The sequence below is a fragment of the Triplophysa rosa genome, linkage group LG21 (genome assembly GCF_024868665.1).
Source record: "Triplophysa rosa linkage group LG21, Trosa_1v2, whole genome shotgun sequence".
Classification (NCBI taxonomy): Eukaryota; Metazoa; Chordata; class Actinopteri; order Cypriniformes; family Nemacheilidae; genus Triplophysa; species Triplophysa rosa.
The window spans coordinates 1,244,584-1,266,292 of NC_079910.1; the positions used below are offsets into that span (position 1 = coordinate 1,244,584).

The window sequence follows — 21,709 nt, forward strand, 5'->3', positions numbered from 1 at the left end:
TTGATTGATGTGTGATGTAGGGCTGCAACTAACGATTATTTTGATAATCGATTAGTTGGACGATTATTTTTTTGATTAATCGGTTAATCGGATAAAAAGTTTAATTAGATCTTTTGCTTATAATAACTGAATCAGAGAAAAGTATACACAACTGAACTCATTTGCCTTCTCCCAAAATGTTGTGTATGTCTCCCTAATAAACACACCAAAGCTGAGGAGGGGGCGGTTGGCCAAGGAAATCTTTTTTTTTGTGCCATGAAAAGTGAGATATTTGTCATTCAAATGTAGTGAAGTACAGTAAAAAACTATCCAGAAAAAAACCTACGTACTGTAAGTTTAGTACAAAGTGCAAACGCCACAAGTTGGGTTTTACTAATATAATATTTAGTTTTGTCATTTAAAACACCTCTCCCCTTTAAACTTTAAAACTGCGCGGCTTGAAGAGATGGACACAAAACACGTTTGACTTTAAAACTACGCAACTCGTTCTGCACGGAGGGAGGTCTTAAACGGTCATTTTAAAAGGGAAGAAGACGCGCTTGATTTATAACTGCGCAGCTTGCTAGTGACGTCACAGACCAACTAATCTATAATGAAATTCGTTGACAACTATTTTCATTATCGATTATTATTGATTTTATCAATTAGTTGTTGCAGCCCTAGTGTGATGCTCAACCAACACGTCATTTTGTTTTGTATCGCAATATAACACAACATGTATTATTACATGTTGGAATGCTTGATTCTGACTGGCCAGTCGTGACAATTGCAGGTTCGTTATTCCCAGATAACAACTGCTCAAACTAATAACACACGGTAACGCGGATGCTGCAAATAGTTTTGACAGGTACAGTTTAATATTACACAAAAAATTAATATAAATATGTCTTTAAATAACATACATGACATTATATTTACAGATGACTAAACCGAATTGAATGTTCGTGACATTTGAACGTCGTTTCTTACCTTAAAACCGAAACTAAACGGCTTTTCCTCGCCGAAGGTCTGCATTCGGTAAAAATGAGCTAATAAATTATTTCAAATTCACATGTCATGTCCAGTTTTTTTCTCATGTGGCAAGTAGCCGTGTTATAAGCGGGATAATGTACAAGCAGCCGGTTGTTATCGCCAAATAAGCCCCTTCAGTGTGAGATGAGACCCTCCGCTTCACGTCCTGATCACACTGCCGGGGATTATTTCTGCCAGCTGCCTGTACATTATCACTTACTCCTCACACCGATAGTCGTATTCGTCAAACAATGTAAGAAAACTAAATAAGTCAACCATTCTGTTTCAAAGTCCTCACGGTGTCTAAAAATACAGTCTTTGGTAGGTTTGGAATGAGAAAGTATTTTCTGATAGACAGTTTAACGGTTAAAGTGGTCTGTGTTTCAGGTAGAAAAAGTCTGGCAGGTTAAACAATGCGTTCATTCCAGTAAAAGTGAGCGAGAGAGAGAATATCAGCAGTAGATCAGGAGCTGATGGTGTGGTATGAAGTTCATTCCTGTGACTTGTTGAAATTGAACGAAGCTCTTCTCCGCCAGACACCGAATCCGTGACACCGCTGACCCGCAGGTGAGCTCCGAAAGGCCTCTAATGGATCAGCAGAACCTGAAACCGGCCGCTGTTATAGAGCCGGACCCCAGAGACGGAGTTAAATGTGCCCTTCACCAAAGAATGAGAGATGTCTGCCTGGGGGGTCTGTCTCTTGGAATAGAAGAAAAGATGGAATGTCTCCATCCTCATACTGTAACTCCAGTCAGATACATGTAAGATGAAGTACTGCACAGTAGATATCGAAGGCATTTACACTGACAGTAATTCTTCCATTAAATCAGAGTTGGATTTTACTGGCATACTTCTAAATCACATATAAATTGAATTTAAACCCCATTTTATTGCAACAATGAATTGATACATTGACCAAGGGCATCTTTTAGGGCATTGCTAGATGGTTGCTAGGTTGTTCTGGATGGTATTCAGTATGTTGCTAGGGTGTTCCAAGTGGTTTTTAGCATGGATTACCTATAATAAAAGTGTTGTAGCCATGTAGTTTTGGCAGATTGATTACCATTTTGTCTTACTACAAATACCATAATTGGGTGATTCTCACGAAACCACTGAAACATGGCAATAAAAAATTGAATTATAAAACATACAATTCGGTAACGCAAAAAATGATCATAATAAAGATAATTGTGTTCTCTACATTGGACAAAACATCATTTTAACATGGGAATTAATTATTTATGTATTTTAAGTAAGTAAGTAAGTCAAATTTATTTATATAGCACCTTTCATAGAAAAGGAATCACAAAGTGCTGTACAACACTATCAGAAAAACAAATCAAACATACGTATAGGCAAATATAAACTAAAAACATTTTTACAACACAAAAAAAACAATTAGAGACCAAATGTCTCAGAAATTTAAGAACCGCCCAACTGTATTTATTAATTAAAAGCTTGTCCAAAAAGGTGCGTCTTCAGTTGTTTTTTAAAAGAGTCTACAGAGCCCACTGATCTCAGTATTTCGTTTCGTTCAGCATAATTTTATTGCTTTTTATGCTGAAATTCTCATAACCGTAACACATGCATTATACAGTATGTTGTAATTTAATCAGAGTGAAATTAAAATAATGTGAAAAAAAAATGTATGTTCTACTAGATGTTTTCAAATGACAAAAAATGACAAAAAAAAGAATGACAGAATATTTATGTATGATAAGAATGAAGAAATAGTGGAAGAAAGAAGTGTCCAGGACTGATATTCTCATCCTCCGTGACATTTATTTTAAAGACTGTTTACACACACACAAGATATTTACATTAAGCTTGGTTTTATGTGAAGAAACACATCTGATAGTACCTTTTAAATGGCTAACAAATGATTAACAAATCACTTTATATTTTTCTAATGAAAAACGTAATATTCTCTTGTCACGCTGTGTACACCACTTTTTCCCTTCTCATGACCGATACAGGTAGTTTTCCACATTCAACGAAATTTCACATGCATAAGATTCTATTTAAGTGTAATTCATTCATATCTTATTATGTATGATTAATAAAAACTTGCTTAGGCGTCATGGCTACAGCGAAACTGGAGATTGACGGTCTTAAATGGTTACGGTAATGAACATTTTTAAGGTCTTTTTTATTGTGTTAAACTATCTGTAAAAGTTTTGAAATGAATGCCTTTAAACATGTCATATCTGGTTTTAAATTAATATCAAGGGTAATTGTTGATACAAGTGTTTTTAAGGAAATCATGTTTGACATCTTAAAACCAAGATTTTTTGAGAATTCAACTGTTAACCATGGTTAATTTTTGCAAGAGTTATCTTCCACCGAGTGAAAATCTGACGCTTGTAACTAAATTCACTCTTGTTCAGCATTATGGTAAATAGTTTGAGTTGTCCTAGAATATTTTCAGTGGCATTATAGAAACTGAAGGTGAATTATATATATATTTCAGATGTCTCTGCAGATATTTACTGAAGAGCTTGGAAAGATTTGTGTTTATGATGGATGATGGACGCTCCATGGACCGTGTTCATGTGAGGAATTCCTTCAGCACACGCCTCATTTAGTTCTGCAGCTGCGATCATATTTACTTGCTGTATTTACTTTACTTGCATATTTACACACCTCAAATAACACAGAAGCATCAGACGTTGTCGTGGGCACCTGTAGGGATTCTCAGACGCATGTGTTATAAAGAACATGGCACACGCGCGTAACTGTAGTCCTGAGGTGTTCATTGAATTTTCCGAACAATGTCAGCAAGGCCCATATGCTTTTGTTCATTTAAAAGACTGATTCAATCAATAGGTCCTTTGAATCATTTTACTTGGAAATTTGAAATGGCATCTTGTTTTCTTAAAGGTACAGTGCGGGATGTTTTGTATGATCTATTAACAGAAATGCAATATAACATACAAAACTGTGTCTTTAGATGTGTATAAAAACCTTACGTAATGAAAAGTTATGTTTTTATTACCTTAGAATAAACCAGTTGTATCTACATAGGGAGCAGGCCTATCTACATGGAATTTGTTATGTTGCGCAGCCATGTTTTGTACAGTAAGCTCTAACGGACAAACAGCTCTACAGAGCGCGTTTCGTATATGTTGGTCTTCTCGTGTGTTTTTAGACGCAGCTTGCGTCATCACTGAGTTGAAGACGCACAAAGTAGTAAGTCGTAGTACGGAGAGGAGGAGGAGTAGTCGTCGTCTAGCTGAAGCAATTGATTGTTCTGTCTTAGAAGTTTTGATAAAATGGAGGACCATGCGTATTGTGCACAAGAGAAGCACAAACGTGATGCTGCCAGACGAATTAGAGACAAACGGCGGCAGAAATCCAGGATAAACATCGGTGTATCTGTTACCAGATGGAAGGCACTGTTGAAAGACAAATGTTTTCAAGGCGACGCCGAAGTTGCCTGTTTTCTGCTAGACTGGTAAGATAATTCAACATTTGATGTTTCCACTTTTTCAATGTTTACCAAACAACTGTTTTGTTGAAACGGTAACGTTAGCATTTTATACAAATGGCCATATAACCTCCGAATAATAATGTTTTTCCGTCCCTGCGGTACGTACTCCGGTTGTTCCTGACTTTACAAAGGGGGAGACAAACGTCTACTAACTTACACCTAACTGCCTATGTCGCTGTCAGATCAAACGCTTTGAACAGCGTTGCTATTTACGATTAGCTAACTTTAGTTACTTCACTACTCTCAGCGTGTACTAGATAGCACGCAAGAAATATATCTAATTATAGAATTGTAACAGTAACTTTCGCAATAGAATACATGTTAAATGATTAATTACGTTAATATATTGCCTTACCTGCTTGTATCACTACTATCCGCTGTCTCAGTAGACGACATCTGCGGCCACCGTCGTAATTCGAAAGGGAGGGGTGGGCAAATGACTCAGAGATTTGTTGCAAAACTATAATACAAAGCTAGTGGCCGCTGATTTTCAAGAACTGCGCCTTTAAGGTAAACCTTCTTAAGTGCGACGTTAGCAGGTGCTGTCCATGGCGGTGGTGCTGAATATGTTGATATCGATGCCTCGAGAATCGATTGTTCGCTCTACTTTGCGTTATAGAGTGGGTAAAGTATTGAGAAAACGATGTTTATTATAAAGAAACGCTTTAGAAATAGTCGAAATTGCATTTATCAGGGCTCACTGAAACACTGTGTGTGTGTGTGTGTGTGTGTGTGTTCATGTTTGTATATCCCGGTGGGGACCTAAACCTGAATACACACCAACACATGGGGACTCGTGTCACCGTGGGGACCAAAATTGGGGTCCCCAGGGGCAAAAAAGCTAATAAATTGTACAGAACAATATTTTTTACAAATCTAAAAATGCAAAAAGTGTTCTATGATCTTTAGGTTTAGGGATAGGGTTAGGGATAGGGGATAGAATATACAGTTTGTACAGTATAAAAACATTATGCCTATGGACTGTCCCCACGGGGATAGTCAACCAGACATAGGTGTGTGTGTGTGTGTGTGTGTGTGTGTGTGTGTGTGTGCGTGTGTGTGTGCGTGTGCGTGTGCGTGTGTGTGTGTGTGTGTGTGTGTGTGAGAGAGAGAGAGTGTGTGAAGTGAGGGACAGGAGCTGAGAGGTTGAAAATGTTTAATAATAGATAAGAACTCCCGTCATTACAGCAAAACATACCAAATATTAAATCGTTCTGAAATTGATGTAAACGTTTTGTAAGGATGGTTTTGGGGGGTTGTGGTTGCCGGGACGACATACCTGGATGACCTCATGCTTGGCAACAGCAGTGAGGGGAAGCAAAATCTATGGTGACCTCACAGCCAGATATCGCTGTGGAAACAGTGATTCATCCCATAAAAAACAGAGCTTTGAGCGCAGCCCCCGAGACCTGCAAACACACACACACACACACACACACACCTGCATTACTGCTCATCTGTGTCAGCTGACCGCTCACTGTCAGGAAAACATCCGCGGTGTCCAGACGAGACGCTTTTCCTGTTTTCTTCAGGTTTATCTTCACAGTCGTGTGCTTCTCTCATCATGACATCACCACTGGACCCCTGATGATGTCACGTGGACAGGATGGGGATGTTCCGTCAAGTCCTTCTCTCTCTTCAGAGGTGTAATGTGAGAGCAGTCGTTGCATGCGTCCACATGACCAAACACCACAAAACTATTTACAACACGTCAGTTCTACTGGCAAGTGTCAAACAGCCCATGTTAAAACTGCCTGGACATAATTCAGCCGCGATGTCACCACTGTGGAGAGTGTTTTCACGCCAGTAAACCTTTTTCGTTACACTAATGACATGTATTCTTCTACTAAAGCTTAAAACTGTGATTATTGACAGTCAAAAGCTTCTTTTTTTATTTTTGTGACTGTTTCAGACGGAGGCCATGAAGAGAGCGTTGACTGAGCTTAGTCTGAATGTCGTGGAGATGACGGACGAAACGGCCACGCTGGACGGAGGAGACGTCTTGTTCACAGGTGCTAAACCAACAGGTTTTGTTAAATATACAACACATAACAGCCAATCAGATGCTTCCCTGCATATCTCACAAGCAATAGCCAATTACCGACATGAAAACCATGAGCGAATTCCACACAGCGCTTTAGAAACCTTTAAGGACACTTTGGGAAAGGATGATGCATGATGTGTCGTCACAGGTTAAGAGAAAATAAACCTGTATGATTGTCTTCTTCAGAACACAAAAGAAGATATTTTGAAGAACGAACAACACTGAACCACGTTGACTTTTATTTCATGAACATTTCTCAAAATATCTTCTTTTGTGTTCCACCGAAGAAAGAGTGGCATGCAGGTCTACAAACACATGAGAGAATAAACGATGACAGATTTTTCATTTTTGGTTGATCTGTTTCTTTCAAAACTTTAGAAACGTTCCTGTTTAAATGCCTAATAATGTGTAAAAGACATTGTGTGTTCATTGAATTCCTGTGGGTCATTTATTGTGCTGGAAACTGAACGAGTACATCTAATAGAGTCTGGAGAGAGAGACTGGCTCATTTCCTGGCCAGAAACATCTCCTGATGCTATCAAAATATCTCCATCATAAAACCTTCCGGCTGAATCTACTGTGAATCCACATGAAGAGAATCTCTAGAACTGATTATAGATCAATCTTTGAGAAGACTTATTTGAACCACAATACAGAGTTCTCACGTACCTCAGATCAGAAGGAACAATGGCCTTGCATAATCATGACCGCGTCGAGCCAGATTAAGTCAAGCGGTTGATATTCAGAGAACGTTAGCACTTTAACCGACCTGTGTGTCTCTCCTCCACTGACACATTCTCTGATTCTCTTTTGTCAATGACACGTGTGAGATACAATCCAGTGACTTCTTGAAGGGACAGTGCACCCCAAAATCATTTGTTCTCCCTCGTGTGGTTGTAAACCTGTATGTGACTCTTTCTTCAGTGGCACACAAAAGAAGATATTTTGAGAAGTGTCTCAGTGGTTTTGTGGAAGTCAATGGAGTTCGGTGTTGTTTGATTGTCAACATTCTCCAAAATGTCTTCTTTTGTGTTCTGCAGAAGAAAGAAACTCTCATGGATTCATGTTCTCTGTCGCTACGACAGATTTCCATCAATTGCAGGGTTCCATCCTGTCTTTAATGTCTTAAATTCATTTTTCATCGTTTTAACCCTTATGATCACATCAGTGTGATTACAACATTAAGCGCTTTCCCTGTTGAAAAAAACAGCATATGCTGGTTTGGTATGTTTTGATGCTGGTTTGTGCTGGTTTAAGCTGGTCATGTGCTGGTTTTAGCTGGTCTCGTACTGGTTTAAGATGGTCATGTGCTGGTTTTAGCTGGTCTCGTACTGGTTTAAGATGGTCATGTGCTGGTTTAAGATGGTCATGTGCTGGTCTTGTACTGGTTTAAGATGGTCATGTGCTGGTTTAACATGGTCATGTGCTGGTTTAACTGGTCATGTGCTGGTTTAACATGGTCATGTGCTGGTTTAACTGGTCATGTGCTGGTTTAAGCATGGTTCATGTGCTGGTTTAAGCTGAGTCGATGTGCTGGTTTAAGATGGTCATGTGCTGGTTTAAGATGGTCATGTGCTGGTTTAAGATGGTCATGTGCTGGTTTAAGATGGTCATGTGCTGGTTTAAGATGGTCATGTGCTGGTTTAAGATGGTCATGTGCTGGTTTAAGATGGTCATGTGCTGGTTTAAGATGGTCATGTGCTGGTTTAAGATGGTCATGTGCTGGTTTAAGATGGTCATGTGCTGGTTTAAGATGGTCATGTGCTGGTTTAAGATGGTCATGTGCTGGTTTAAGATGGTCATGTGCTGGTTTAAGATGGTCATGTGCTGGTTTAAGATGGTCATGTGCTGGTTTAAGATGGTCATGTGCTGGTTTAAGATGGTCATGTGCTGGTTTAAGATGGTCATGTGCTGGTTTAAGATGGTCATGTGCTGGTTTAAGATGGTCATGTGCTGGTTTAAGATGGTCATGTGCTGGTTTAAGATGGTCATGTGCTGGTTTAAGATGGTCATGTGCTGGTTTAAGATGGTCATGTGCTGGTTTAAGATGGTCATGTGCTGGTTTAAGATGGTCATGTGCTGGTTTAAGATGGTCATGTGCTGGTTTAAGATGGTCATGTGCTGGTTTAAGATGGTCATGTGCTGGTTTAAGATGGTCATGTGCTGGTTTAAGATGGTCATGTGCTGGTTTAAGCTGGTCATGTGCTGGTTTAAGCTGGTCATGTGCTGGTTTAAGCTGGTCATGTGCTGGTTTAAGTGGTCATGTGCTGGTTTAAGATGGTCATGTGCTGGTTTAAGATGGCATGTGCTGGTTTAAGATGAGTCATGTGCTGGTTTAAGATGGTCATGTGCTGGTTTAAGATGGTCATGTGCTGGTTTAAGATGGTCATGTGCTGGTTTAAGATGGTCATGTGCTGGTTTAAGATGGTCATGTGCTGGTTTAAGATGGTCATGTGCTGGTTTAAGATGGTCATGTGCTGGTTTAAGATGGTCATGTGCTGGTTTAAGATGGTCATGTGCTGGTTTAAGATGGTCATGTGCTGGTTTAAGATGGTCATGTGCTGGTTTAAGATGGTCATGTGCTGGTTTAAGATGGTCATGTGCTGGTTTAAGATGGTCATGTGCTGGTTTAAGATGGTCATGTGCTGGTTTAAATGGTCATGTGCTGGTTTAAGTGGTCATGTGCTGGTTTAAGACTGGTCATGTGCTGGTTTAAGATGGTCATGTGCTGGTTTAAGATGGTCATGTGCTGGTTTAAGATGGTCATGTGCTGGTTTAAGATGGTCATGTGCTGGTTTAAGATGGTCATGTGCTGGTTTAAGATGGTCATGTGCTGGTTTAAGATGGTCATGTGCTGGTTTAAGATGGTCATGTGCTGGTTTAAGATGAGTCATGTGCTGGTTTAAGATGGTCATGTGCTGGTTTAAGCTGGTTAATGTGCTGGTTTAAGCTGATCGATGTGCTGGTTTAAGCTGGTCATGTGCTGGTTTAAACTGGTCATGTGCTGGTTTAAGCTGGTCATGTGCTGGTTTAAGCTGGTCATGTGCTGGTTTAAGCTGGTCATGTGCTGGTTTAAGACTGGTCATGTGCTGGTTTAAGATGGTCATGTGCTGGTTTAAGCTGGTCATGTGCTGGTTTAAGCTGGTCATGTGCTGGTTTAAGCTGGTCATGTGCTGGTTTAAACTGGTCATGTGCTGGTTTAAGCTGGTCATGTGCTGGTTTAAGCTGGTCATGTGCTGGTTTAAGCTGGTCATGTGCTGGTTTTAGTTGGTCATGTGCTGGTTTAAACTGGTCATGTACTGGTCCTTAGCTAGTTTAAGCTGGTCAAATCAGCATCAAAACATACCTTTTTTCAACAGACTCAGTCCTGTCTATTCTCACAACTATGCAGTGCTTTCAACCACATAATGTTTATTTTGGGCTTCAGACATATACACATGCCTACAAGCACAAAATTCATTTAGAATTTGTAAAATGCACACTGATGTCTATGGAAGCGGCAATAACAATCTCCTGAAATATAATTTGACGGATGTGTTTTATTCACATCAGATTCACATTATCTGCAATGTAACTCTATACTTCTTAGGCACTTACATTTGTGTTTTTTGAGAGAAGGGGATAAATTCACGTGATTTAAATCCGACAGATTTCAGAACCGCGTCAGAAACAAACATGGCGGCGCCGCTTATTGCTCAACTAAAACGATCATTATAAAGTGTTTAAACAACAAAACACTTTCACATGGACATATTTGACAATCGATATATTAGATATTTCATGACGTAGTAAACAGTTTGTGAAAATTTTGAGTGAAAAAGAAAAATTATGTAAAAGCAATAAGTTACATCAGTCAGCTGTGGCTCTGCGGTGTGTCACCTGTGTGTTATGTAACGTTAGATTACTTGTCAAGGTAAGTATCATTTTTTCATAGATTAAAAATAGCTTTTAAAATACGCAAACCGGCAATATTAAAGCGTTTTAAAACTGGTCTCGACTATTTAAATAAAGTGTCAGTTAAAGAAATGTGACTAAAAAATAAAAATTCAATTAGAAGAATTTTTTTCACTTTAATCCATGAAGTGTAGAAAGAAAGTAAATTATGAAAAAATATTTTAGAGTGAATTGTTAACATGTGTTTTGATGTTCAGGTAGAGAGTTTTTCGTGGGTTTATCCAAGAGGACCAATCAGAGAGGAGCAGAGATTCTGGCCGACACGTTTAAGGTGAGTCTGAATCAAACTGTAAATGTTCTTGTGTGGAAATATCTGACTGTCCATCTGTTTGTTCATCTCAAATGAGGTTCACTTCCTATCCAGGCAGTACACAATGAGACAGCTCATTTTGGAGATTTGAAAGTCATTCTCATCCGACATTCTTAGTCGGATGAGACGTATTTAACCAAAATCAGGTTAAATCTTCTAAAAACCCTCTAGATAGAGAAGGCCATCAGTCTGGGGCTTTGATTTCTGAATGAGAATCTACAGGCGGTTAAGAAGCGAAACATTCCTCGCTAATGTCACAGATGCTTTTTAACGTCATGGGTTTTGTAATGAGCAGCAAATGGTCCTCTGTCCCGGATCCTCCAGAGACCTCCAGCTTCTTATCGTTCACATGCTGATAGTTTATGGAAACTTTGAACAGGACGGCCGTGCAAAGCTGTACGAGCGGCTAAAGTGAAAGCAGAGATGCTTGTGGAGGATCTCTGAGAGCAGTGTTTGTAAATAAAACCATACTTTCCCCTCCAACGTTCGCATGTTCTCCTCTCAAACATCCTTGAAGTCCCGAGTTTTTTTTGTGCTTTATGTATTTGGAGTACATGGTATTTTTCATTCAGTTTTGTCTTAAATTAGACGTCATGTTTTTGTGGTTTCAGGACTACGCCGTGTCGATGGTTCCAGTACAGCAGGGACTTCATCTGAAGAGTTTCTGCAGTATGGCCGGACCGGATCTCATCGCCATCGGCTCCAGTGAACACGCACAGAAAGCCCTAAAGGTAGAAACATCTCAATGTGTCGAAAAAGACCAGAAACAGCTTTTAAATGACAAATCACACTCAAAAATATAACCTGGGCTATATGAAGTTAAATTACAAACCTCAACATCACGAGATAATTCAAATATTGATAATATAGAGAAATGTTTAGTTTACACTGCTGTTAAAAAGTTTGGCTTACTTACTAATTCTTGACATTTTTCCAGATTTTACAATAATAGTAAATGAATCACCACTATAGAATAAAACAAATGTTTACTATGGATAAAAAATAATGAAATGATCATCTTCACCCATTTGCGGTATTAAAGTAGTTCACACTATTTTCTATTTTATTCAAAGTCATCCAGCAAAAACATATTTTGTAACGAAAGACATTAACATGTTGGCGCTGTTGTATTTTCTTATGTCAAACATTCAGGCACTTGCCTTCAGAACAAACATTTTTGGGATGTCCAAACTCTTATGAATAGCAACAAATTTGGCGTCATTCGTGTTTAGTAAAGGTCCGATCGTACAGAAGAACAGCTGATGAACGCTGAGATGAACAGCATCTGATTGGCTCATAATGAGATTCATTCCTCCAGTGGATCTAATGACAACGGTCTGTTCCGTGACGCTTGTTTCTGTCCAGATTCACATCAGGAATTGGCACTGGAATGTCTGGATTTCGTAGGTTTACGTTCGGATGAAAATTATCGTCATGGAAATTGGCGGGTTCATGGCAGTGTGGAAACGTGTTGTCTTATCGCTGAAGCTAAGAGATGTTTATACGTTCTTCATTATGGGATGTTTTGGCTCGTTCCCGGATTCCCAGCAGGGATTCAACATATCCCTGGTTTTTGGTGTGGTATTCACACACGTGTTATGTCTGTCTTTCCATTCATCAATCTATAAGTCTGTCTGTCCATTTGTCTGTCTGTCTGGTTTGGTGTATGTTAGCACATGTGTACGTGTACAGCGAGACTTTGCGTTTTCTTTGCATCATGTGTGCAGATTTTAATTCTAGACAGTGTTTTGTTTTGAAATTAGTTGAGATGAACCGGAGCAGTCCTGTGCATGTGTTTGCCTGTTGTATATAGTCGAAGACATTTAGACTTTTGTTTTAGTGTAGTGTTTGATTGACAGGTGAACAGGTCCCTCGTTGTCGAGGGTGCTGCATGTGCATTACACTACCCATGTGAACCTCAGATCACATCAGAAACAGCTTAAAGTGACACTTCACCCAAAAATGAAAATTCTGTCATCATGTACTCACCTTCGAGTTGTTCCACATGTGTATGCATTTTTTTACCCTGATGAACAGAGAGAAAGATATTTGGAAGAATGTTTATAACCAAACAGATCTCAACACCCATTGACGCCCATAGTAGGAAAAAAACAATGGAAGTCAAAAGTGCCCCAGAACGGTTTGCTGTCCTACATTCTTCAAAATGTCTTTTGTGTTCAACAAAACAAAAAAAAACGATAAAGTTAGTTTTCCTCCTATGGGAGTCAATGGGTGTTGAGATCTGTTTGGTTATAAGCAATATTCAAAATATCTTTCTCTGTGTTCATCAGAACAAAGACATTTATACACATTTGGAACAACTCAAAGGTCACTTTAAGGTCAGATCACCTGTGACAAATGTTTTTTTATCGGATGTAAACAGAACTAGCTGTAATCTGAAATACTGTATATTACAGAGAATGGATGTGAACAGTCGTTCAGGTTTATTTACAGGTGTGTGTTGTCTTTCAGTCCCTGTTCTTCTGTTCTCTTTGGCACTATGAGTCATTTTAGCATAACGTCGCCCCCTGCTGATGGAATCCAGTCAATGCACTCACTAGCTCCAGTAAACAGTGTTTTTTTAAGCATCTAATGTGCATTTGTTTGTTTAAATCATTGCACGAAGAGACAAAAACAAAAGAGAACTGTAAATAAGAGCTGTGGCAACATCTCCAAGATGTCCAGAACATCCCAGCTAACAAAAACAAGTTTAAAAGGATATTTCACCCAAAAATGACAATTCTGTCATCATTTACTCACCTTCGAGTTGTTCCAAATGTGTATAAATGTCTTTGTTCTGATGAACGCAGAGAAAGATATTTAGAAGAATGCTTGTGACCAAACAGTTCTTGGACCCCATTTACACCCACAGGAGGAAAAATGACGAACACAAATGACGATATTTTGAAGAATGTAGGACAGCAAACTGTTCTTTTGACTGCCATTGTCATTTTCTCTACTATGGGAGTCAATGGGGTCCAAGAACTTTTTGGTCACAAGCATTCTTTCAAATATCTTCCTCTGTGTTCAACCAAACAAAGAAATGTAAACCGGTTTGGAACAACTAGAAAGGGGGATTTTTGGGGGAACTATCCCTTTAAGAAGGTTTGGTTTATTTTAAACATTCCTATAACAATGTAAGGGTAATATTTTTTATACCGAGGCTTATAGAATGTTTAGCAATGGCATATAATGTTGATAATATGCTTGTTTAACATTACTTTTGCGCAGTCATGAGAAATTGTCTTAGTCTTAGTCTTAAACCTTTTAGACATAATTATATTTGAAGCAAGTAGATTTTTTTTAAAAATGTGAGGTCTGTCTGTGTTTGGCAGGTTTTTTAATAATGTTATTAATGTTTTTGAGCAGCGAGGACATTGTGTACCGCACAAGCAGAAAACTTCTTCATTCATGAGAGTGTAATTTAGAGAAATTACAATGGTTTTCTGCTAAATGCTCACTTATGTCTTGCGTCACTCTGTGTGTAATTACATTTGTGTTTATTAGACTATAAATGGAGGTTTTAATGTTTGGCAAGTGTGCTCGTTCATTAGGAATATTGCTCATAAAGAACTGTGTGTGTGTGTGTGTGTGTGTGTGTGTGTGTGTGCGTGCGTGCGTGCGTGCGTGCGTGTGTGTGTGTTCATGTTTATATATCCCGGTGGGGACCTAAACCTGAATACACACCAACACATGGGGACTCGTGTCACCGTGGGGACCAAAATTGAGGTCCTCATGGGCACAAAAGCTAATAAATTGTACAGAACAATATTTTTTACAAATCTACAAATGCAAAAAGTGTTCTATGATCTTTAGGTTTAGGGATAGGGTTAGGGATAGGGGATAGAATATACAGTTTGTACAGTATAAAAACATTACGCCTATGGACTGTCCCCACGGGGATAGTAAGCCAAAGCCTGTGTGTGTGCGCGTGCGCGTGTGTGTGCGTGCGTGCGTGTGTGTGTGTGTGTGGTTATAAACAGACATAAATATTTTTGCTAACAGTGTTTGTGTGTGTATTTGATTGTGTGCATGTGTAGTTTTTCCTCGCAGGGAATACTCCAGCAGTTACAAAAACTGACCAATCATGACTTAATGATGAGGTCATCAACCTCAAACGCTTTCACTGAACTCGCAAGCTTATGTCATGATTTAAATGTTAGAAACGTTTTCTTAAGAGTCATGTTTTAAAATGTGCAATTGTTTTTTTCCAGAGTTCTACTGTATTTTCTCCACATATACAGTATACATATGGGTAGTTGACAAACCATAAATGTATTTTATAGTGTGACAGCAAAAAAATGTAAAGAAAAACTGACAATAAAGATAAATGTCTGTCTTATAAGCTATTTTATATGATACATTCGGTATATTTGTCAACTACCCATGTCTTTCTAAATGATGTGCCTTTCTCCCGTCTGTCCGTCTATCTGTCTGTTCGTCTGTCTGTCTGTCTGTCCGTCTGTAGATCATGCAGCAGATGAGTGATCATAAATATGATAAACTGACGCTTCCTGATGATTTGGCTGCAAACTGCATCTACATGAATCTGCCCTCTAAAGGTCACGTCCTGCTCCACTGCACACCTGAAGAGTTCCCCGAGAGCGCCAAGGTCAGACACACACACTCAAATCAGTTCAATTTGATTTATATAGCGCTTTCCACACGTATATGCGTTGTTCCAAAGCCGCTTTACAGGAGAAAATAAGAAAAACAGAAAAAAGGTCAAACACAGCACAGTGCATGGTGTTTATAGAACAATCAAGATCATTCTAGTAAATAATATCTAATAAATGCAGTCTCCCGGTGGTTTATTTAGCATATTTAGCATTAAATGAATGCTTGGCTGAAAAGATGTGTCTTTAATCTAGATTTAAATTGGGAGAGTGGGTCTGACCCTGGAAGAGTATCGGGAAGGCTATTCCAGAGTTTAGGTGCTATGTATGAGAAAGCTCCGCACCCTTTGTTTGTTTGCACAATATGTGTCTGTCTGTCACAACACAAGAGAAAACAATCAATCTGACCTGATGTTTCCAATATATCTTCATAACATTATATTATTATAGCCCTTTATTCTGCTACTTCAATGTTTATTTTGTAAATCTTGACTAAACTATACTCTATTTCTGTTTTTATATATTTACATATATTATAAACCACTTTAAGTTGCACTACATACAAACAGCAAATGCTTTGGCAATACGAATGTACATTTTGTCATGCCAGTAAAGCACCCTTGAATTGAAATTGAGAGAGAGAGAGAGAGAGAGAGAGTATTAGTTAGTTGTGTAAAACAATGCCAGGCTGAAGTGAGAGATACTTGCTGTTATTTTCAGGAATTCTCTCTTGGAACGGTTTTAGGAAAACACTGCATGAGTTTTGGAGCGCCTCCATTGGATGACACATGACTTTATGAGATGGTGTAATGTTTCTCCTGAAAGCGTTTAAGAACCACTCGGTTGTTTTTATTTTAACGCCGCACAGCTGTGCGTTCCTTCACCGAGCTCTGCTTTACGCAACATAGTTGAACCCCAGCTACTGATTCACATGCGACTTCCTTCAATATTGTGTAAACCTGTCAGAAGAGATCTGCAGTGAACCTGACGTCATGTTGAAGGGCCAGTTTGATGTGTGATTTATCCGATGTAGGTGTTTGAGAGGCTGAAGGATCACATGCTCGTCCCAGTGTCCAATCAGGAGAAGGTGAAGGTGGACGGCGCTCTGACCTGCTGCTCGGTCCTCATCAACAAGAAGAGTCCGATGTGATGGATCTCCTCCGGATGTTTTCTCTCCTGAAAGCCATTTACACGATCACGCGAGTGCTCTTATTGTGTGACGCAGTAATGAGGGTCATTCGTGAAACATGAAGGGAACACATTTTTGTACACGTCATTTGTAAATCTGCTCTTACTTTCATTTTGTAGACTTGAATTTGTTGTTTAAATGTGACATTTCTGTTTAAATTGTTCTGTCTGCACTTCACAAACTATCTCTAGTGCACGTGATTTACTGTGAAAAAAGTGTTTTTGAGAGTTTTGTAGAAATGATGAACAACAATCAAGAAATGCAAAATCAGTTTCTTTCATGTGAAGAGAAAATGAAACATAAAACATAAAAACACCAAAGCTTTTATTATTCGTTTTTATTCGTTCTTTCTGTAAAGTGCTGGAGCTAAAACTGAAAATATTTTTCTGATTGGGAATTCTTGGACATGGGAGATTTATACTCGGGGCTGGGAAGGTTACTTTTAAAATGTATTTCACTACAGATTACAAAATACATGCTTTAAAAAGTCATCTGTAACGTATTTTGTTAGATTACACAAGTTTTGTAACTTACACTAAATACTTTGGAATACTAATAAGGTACATAAAACAAAGGGATCCCCAGACAGATCAGTTTTACACTTTTCCATCATTGGACATTTTAGTCCACAATTCTAAGAAAAGAAGTCAGAATTGTGAGTTATAAACTCACAATTGAGAGAAAAAGAGAACTTGCATATTCGGCGAGGGGTATGAAACCTATGAGCAGAACTGTAGTTTAGGATGCTTTTGCAGATTGTCAAAGTCAGAGAATCACTTTGGTAATCTAAAATACTTTTCGGATGTAACTGTAATTTGATTACTACTCATTTAAAAGTAACTGTAGTGAAATACAGTTACTCAAATTTTGTATTTTAAAACCGTAACGAAGTTGTGTATTTCGTTACTGCTGTCAGATTCTGAACTTTCACTGAAACCTTTGAGCAGTTTTGATTCTCAGGTCATGTGACGCTGTTGCTGAAAAGTGGTCGGATGTCCTTCCTCACTGTGATGTCCAATCGGATGCCTTAATCTGATGTTAGGTCAATGTATGTATGAAACACAAGAAGGACATCTGATATGAAAACACGCTGTACTGTGTGTCCACTGTATCCCATAATGCCATTTTCCAACTCCAGTGTGAGAAATGAACTGGAAATCTCTTTTACTCCAGTGAAAAGTAAAGACATTGTACACAAGATTAGTAGAAATGATTACAGCTTGAATTATTGTATACTGTATGTCTGTGTTTGAACTAGTAAGTGAACATTACGTACACTAGACTACATAGTTTGTGTAAACTTTTCTCTTGGCTAGAAAGATCAATTCACTGGAGGCTTCAAGCATGTGTTGTAATACATCAGTTTGTTTTTTTCTCTTTCAGTCGATGATTTAGAGGCCAGAGTCACGAGGCTGGACTCATGAAACTGAATTTAGAGTTGATGTCAAAACATCAGTACACTTACATAAAAAGAGAATAATTCTGCAGAAATCTTTCGCTCTCTATCTCACTTCTGAATGCTTTGCAAATGCGTTATCGTTATTTGTCTACATGTCAAATATCTGCTGTTTTTCAGTGCGCACACAATGTCAGCCGGTCAAAACATTCCCTGGTCACACTGCATGATGTCATGTTCACAGAGATATCAGTGTTTACCACTTTAACAATCTCAACATGCAGAAGAAATTCTTTCCCAGTTTCATCACGAGAGTGAAAAAGCTTATGGAAACTTTTGAGTTTTCCTACTTTTGATCTGTTGACACCGAACCCGTCTCAGGACTTTTCTGGTGCCTTCAGTATTGTTCTCCTTTCCCTCTTGTATTTTCTAAACCTAGATGATTTCTGATGTGTTTGTGGTAAATGTGCTATAGCCTGTTAGATGATAGAAATCAGAAAAAGGTTATTTTCCGTCTGGAAGAGTTTGAAAGACGTAAACGTTCCCTCTTTGACTTGCCCTCGTGTCATTTTATTGAAGATTTTCATTCACTGTAAATGTATGGAAAATGACATGAGGGTAAATAAGGATTTTGGTGATTTCTTTGTATTTGAAATATGCAGAATGGTGATTTTATGTGCCATAACTTTGTTTAGATGTCTGCAGATGGTGTGTGTGTGTGTGTGCTCTGAGGTGTTTGTTGGTTTTTGAGAATAAAGCAGGTCTGTGTAATGTTGTGTATTTTGTTGTCTCATGTAAACGCCATGATAACATAACAGATGTTACCACAAACTGCAGCTGATTTCATCTTTTTGTCATTTCATGTTTAATTCAACGTTATTATTTCAAAAATAACATAGGTACCTCATATATGCATAATCACTCACTCTTTGAATAAATAACTTCATTTTTATTTATTTGCTTAATCAAGTAATCACAGACAATCCTGATTGGTCCATCCTCGGATGTGCTTAATAAAGTACGACGTACCGCATGACTACTTGTACTAAAAAGCTTTTAATTCGACTTTTAAAATAAACAGTTTATATATATGTATGTGTGTGTGTGAGTATATATCTAACTTAATAAAGGCTTCCAAACGTTAACTGCCCGCTTACATTCCCGTGATCTTGGTTTTATGAGGCGTTTGTCGGACCGTTCTTCTTCGCCGGAGTTTATGACGTCATCAACGCGCGCCGAGTTCAACATGGCGACTGTTGTTTAGTTGTTGTTCTGCCGTTCCGAATAAACCTACAGTCACTGAATCCGACAGTCTTTTCAGTCCCGGTTAACCATGAGCAATGAGGAGAAAGCCGAGGGTCGTAATTTCTTCATGGGATATGATGATCTGAGTGACAGCTCCAGTGATTCTGACACGAATGAGTCCAGTAAGAAGAGCCGAGGCGGACCCGAGTCGTCCGGAGGATCCGAACCGCAGAGTCGCAAACGAGCCGCCGAAACGCTGCCGAAACCCGACGATCTGTTCCAGTCGGTCAGCAAACCCGCGTTCCTCTATAATCCGCTTAATAAAGTGATTGACTGGGACAGAAGAACCGTGAAAGCGCCAGAAGAGGTGAGGCAGTCTTGTGTCTCTCAGTTAACGTTACTATTTTAAAATGTTGTTTTGGCATGCCAAATATCATGAATGAACGCATAAAACGTTGCATTTTATTCTTAGTTCGATTCACTTTTACAAGGTAACAGTTTATCTACTGTAAGCAGGTGTTTAATGAGGGTTGGAAATAAATTATACTGATTTACTGTCTGAGAAAACTGTCCTCTGATTGGCCGGTGTTCTGCCAATTTATGCTACCCATAAATTTGTGCTACCCTCGTGTTGTGATTGGGTTGGGGGAGGGGTTATTTAGGTGTAAGGGTTGGGTTGGGGGGAGGGGTTAGTCCTGTTTTGTATGGAGGTAGCAAAATTTGATAGGGATGCATAAATTGGCAGAACACCGGAGCTCACCTGTTGTCGAGATTGACACCTGCTCCGCGCTCTTATTTCGGTTAAATATATGAAGAGTTTGGTTCCAACATGAGATCACTTTTTCATTATGTTATCATGTTTTTATTGTGTTAGTTTGCTGTATTTTTTTTAATTATTATGGCTTAATTCTTTGTTACTTGTAATCTGTCATACTGCCATGTTGGTTGGAACTGCACCCAAGTTTTTCACCTACTGTTGCGCCTCTGAATATGGTTGAGTGACAGTAAAGCGATTTGCTTTTTGATTTGATTTAAATCAAAACAAACCAACTGCAGTTTGATTGATATTAATTGCAATTCCCAATAAAAAAACAAGATTTTTGAAACGTTATTATCTCGTAATTGAGTTATCTGGTTTTGGAACCAAACTCTTCATATGCGGTCCACCTGTTTTGATTGATGAATAAAATCATAGAAACTAAACACCTGTTTCAAATGCAAACGTACACAATTTACACAAGTTTATAAAACAATAATAAACATTAAAAAATTCGACCAATATTTTCTTCTCTGCCATGTTTTAGTCCAGATAAAAATGTAAAATATGTTACCCGTTTTACTCTAATGTATTTTATTTTGTGTCTGGAGTTATGCAAATGTAAACAGAGAGTTCAGGTGTTTCTTTTGCTCAAGTCACTTTCATGTAACGTGTGTTTCATTCGTACTCATTTTCATTTCTTACCGTTAGACAGAAAGCAAGCGTGTGTGCATCCTGAAATGCACGGTATTGACATATAAAAAGCAATATTTACCTACATATTTTTACAGAAATGTGTAACATCTGAAAAATGTTACTCGGAGCCACATGTGAACATATTTGAGGACAAAATATGGCTTTTAAACTGGCAAATAAATCATTTCGTAGTGCTCTTGCAGGTTCAGCTCGTGTTGAATATTATACAGTAAAAGGTTTTTATATGTTTCAGCCTCCAAAAGCGTTTAAAGTGTGGAAGACCAATGCCGTACCTCCACCCCAAACATACGTGACAGAGGAGAAGAAGAAGGGACCTCCTGCTGGAATGGACATGGCCATCAAATGGTCAAATGTCTATGAAGATAACGGTGACGACGCCCCTCAGGCCCACCGCGGTCCCGCCCGCTTCCTGCCGGAGGATGAGGAGGGGGAGGAGCCATCTCATGTGGACTCTGGTAATGTCCGGTCTCTTCTAGCGTGTATAATCTTGATGGATGGGTGTATTATGTGTCTCACTCTGGTTATCGTCACAGATGACGATGAACAGGGGAAGCACCTGAAGTCCGCAAAGAAACAGCGAGTGGAAACCTTTCAGCAGAAGGAGAAGAGAAAGAGGGATATTGGACAGGCAACATCAGATAAGAACTTTGTGGAAGAAGAGAAGAGGATCCTCAGACAGTGTAATGAGTGAAATTTAACCTGGTTAGTTTGTTTTAATGCTTGTTTGGGAGTCTTCACCTTTCTCCCGATGTTGACCTGAACCGCACCACAGATTTGGACATTTTTAAGTCAATATTTCATATGTAATTTCAATGTTTCTTAAAAAGGTTCCCGGAAATTGCTTTAATGAATTGCTTATTTTTTACAACAATCTCATCCATTGATTGTTTTGCTTGAATGATCTCTGTGTGTTTTAAGTGATGTGTAGCTGCTCCTAATGATAAACGTTGAAAACTCTCGAGTCTTTGTTTCTCTGTTCT

The 21,709-nt window shown here is 38.8% G+C and overlaps 2 protein-coding genes across 2 annotated transcripts in view; both read left to right on the forward strand.

Moving 5' to 3' along the window:
- Positions 1-16,939, forward strand: part of ddah1 (dimethylarginine dimethylaminohydrolase 1) — a 37,879-nt gene extending 20,940 nt beyond the window's left edge. Inside the window, exons 2-6 of the mRNA XM_057319339.1 lie at positions 6,414-6,513; positions 10,697-10,770; positions 11,421-11,540; positions 15,278-15,421; positions 16,459-16,939. Coding sequence (XP_057175322.1) covers positions 6,414-6,513; positions 10,697-10,770; positions 11,421-11,540; positions 15,278-15,421; positions 16,459-16,575 — 555 coding nt within the window. The 3' untranslated portion in view covers positions 16,576-16,939. The remainder of the gene's footprint in view (positions 1-6,413; positions 6,514-10,696; positions 10,771-11,420; positions 11,541-15,277; positions 15,422-16,458) is intronic.
- Positions 16,940-19,218: 2,279 nt separating this feature from the next.
- lg21h1orf52 (linkage group 21 C1orf52 homolog) lies at positions 19,219-21,709 on the forward strand. Its single transcript, XM_057319342.1, has 3 exons — positions 19,219-19,622; positions 20,962-21,184; positions 21,263-21,709. Exons 1-3 carry the CDS (start codon positions 19,344-19,346, stop codon positions 21,418-21,420), a joined length of 660 nt encoding a protein of 219 aa, XP_057175325.1. The 5' UTR covers positions 19,219-19,343; the 3' UTR covers positions 21,421-21,709.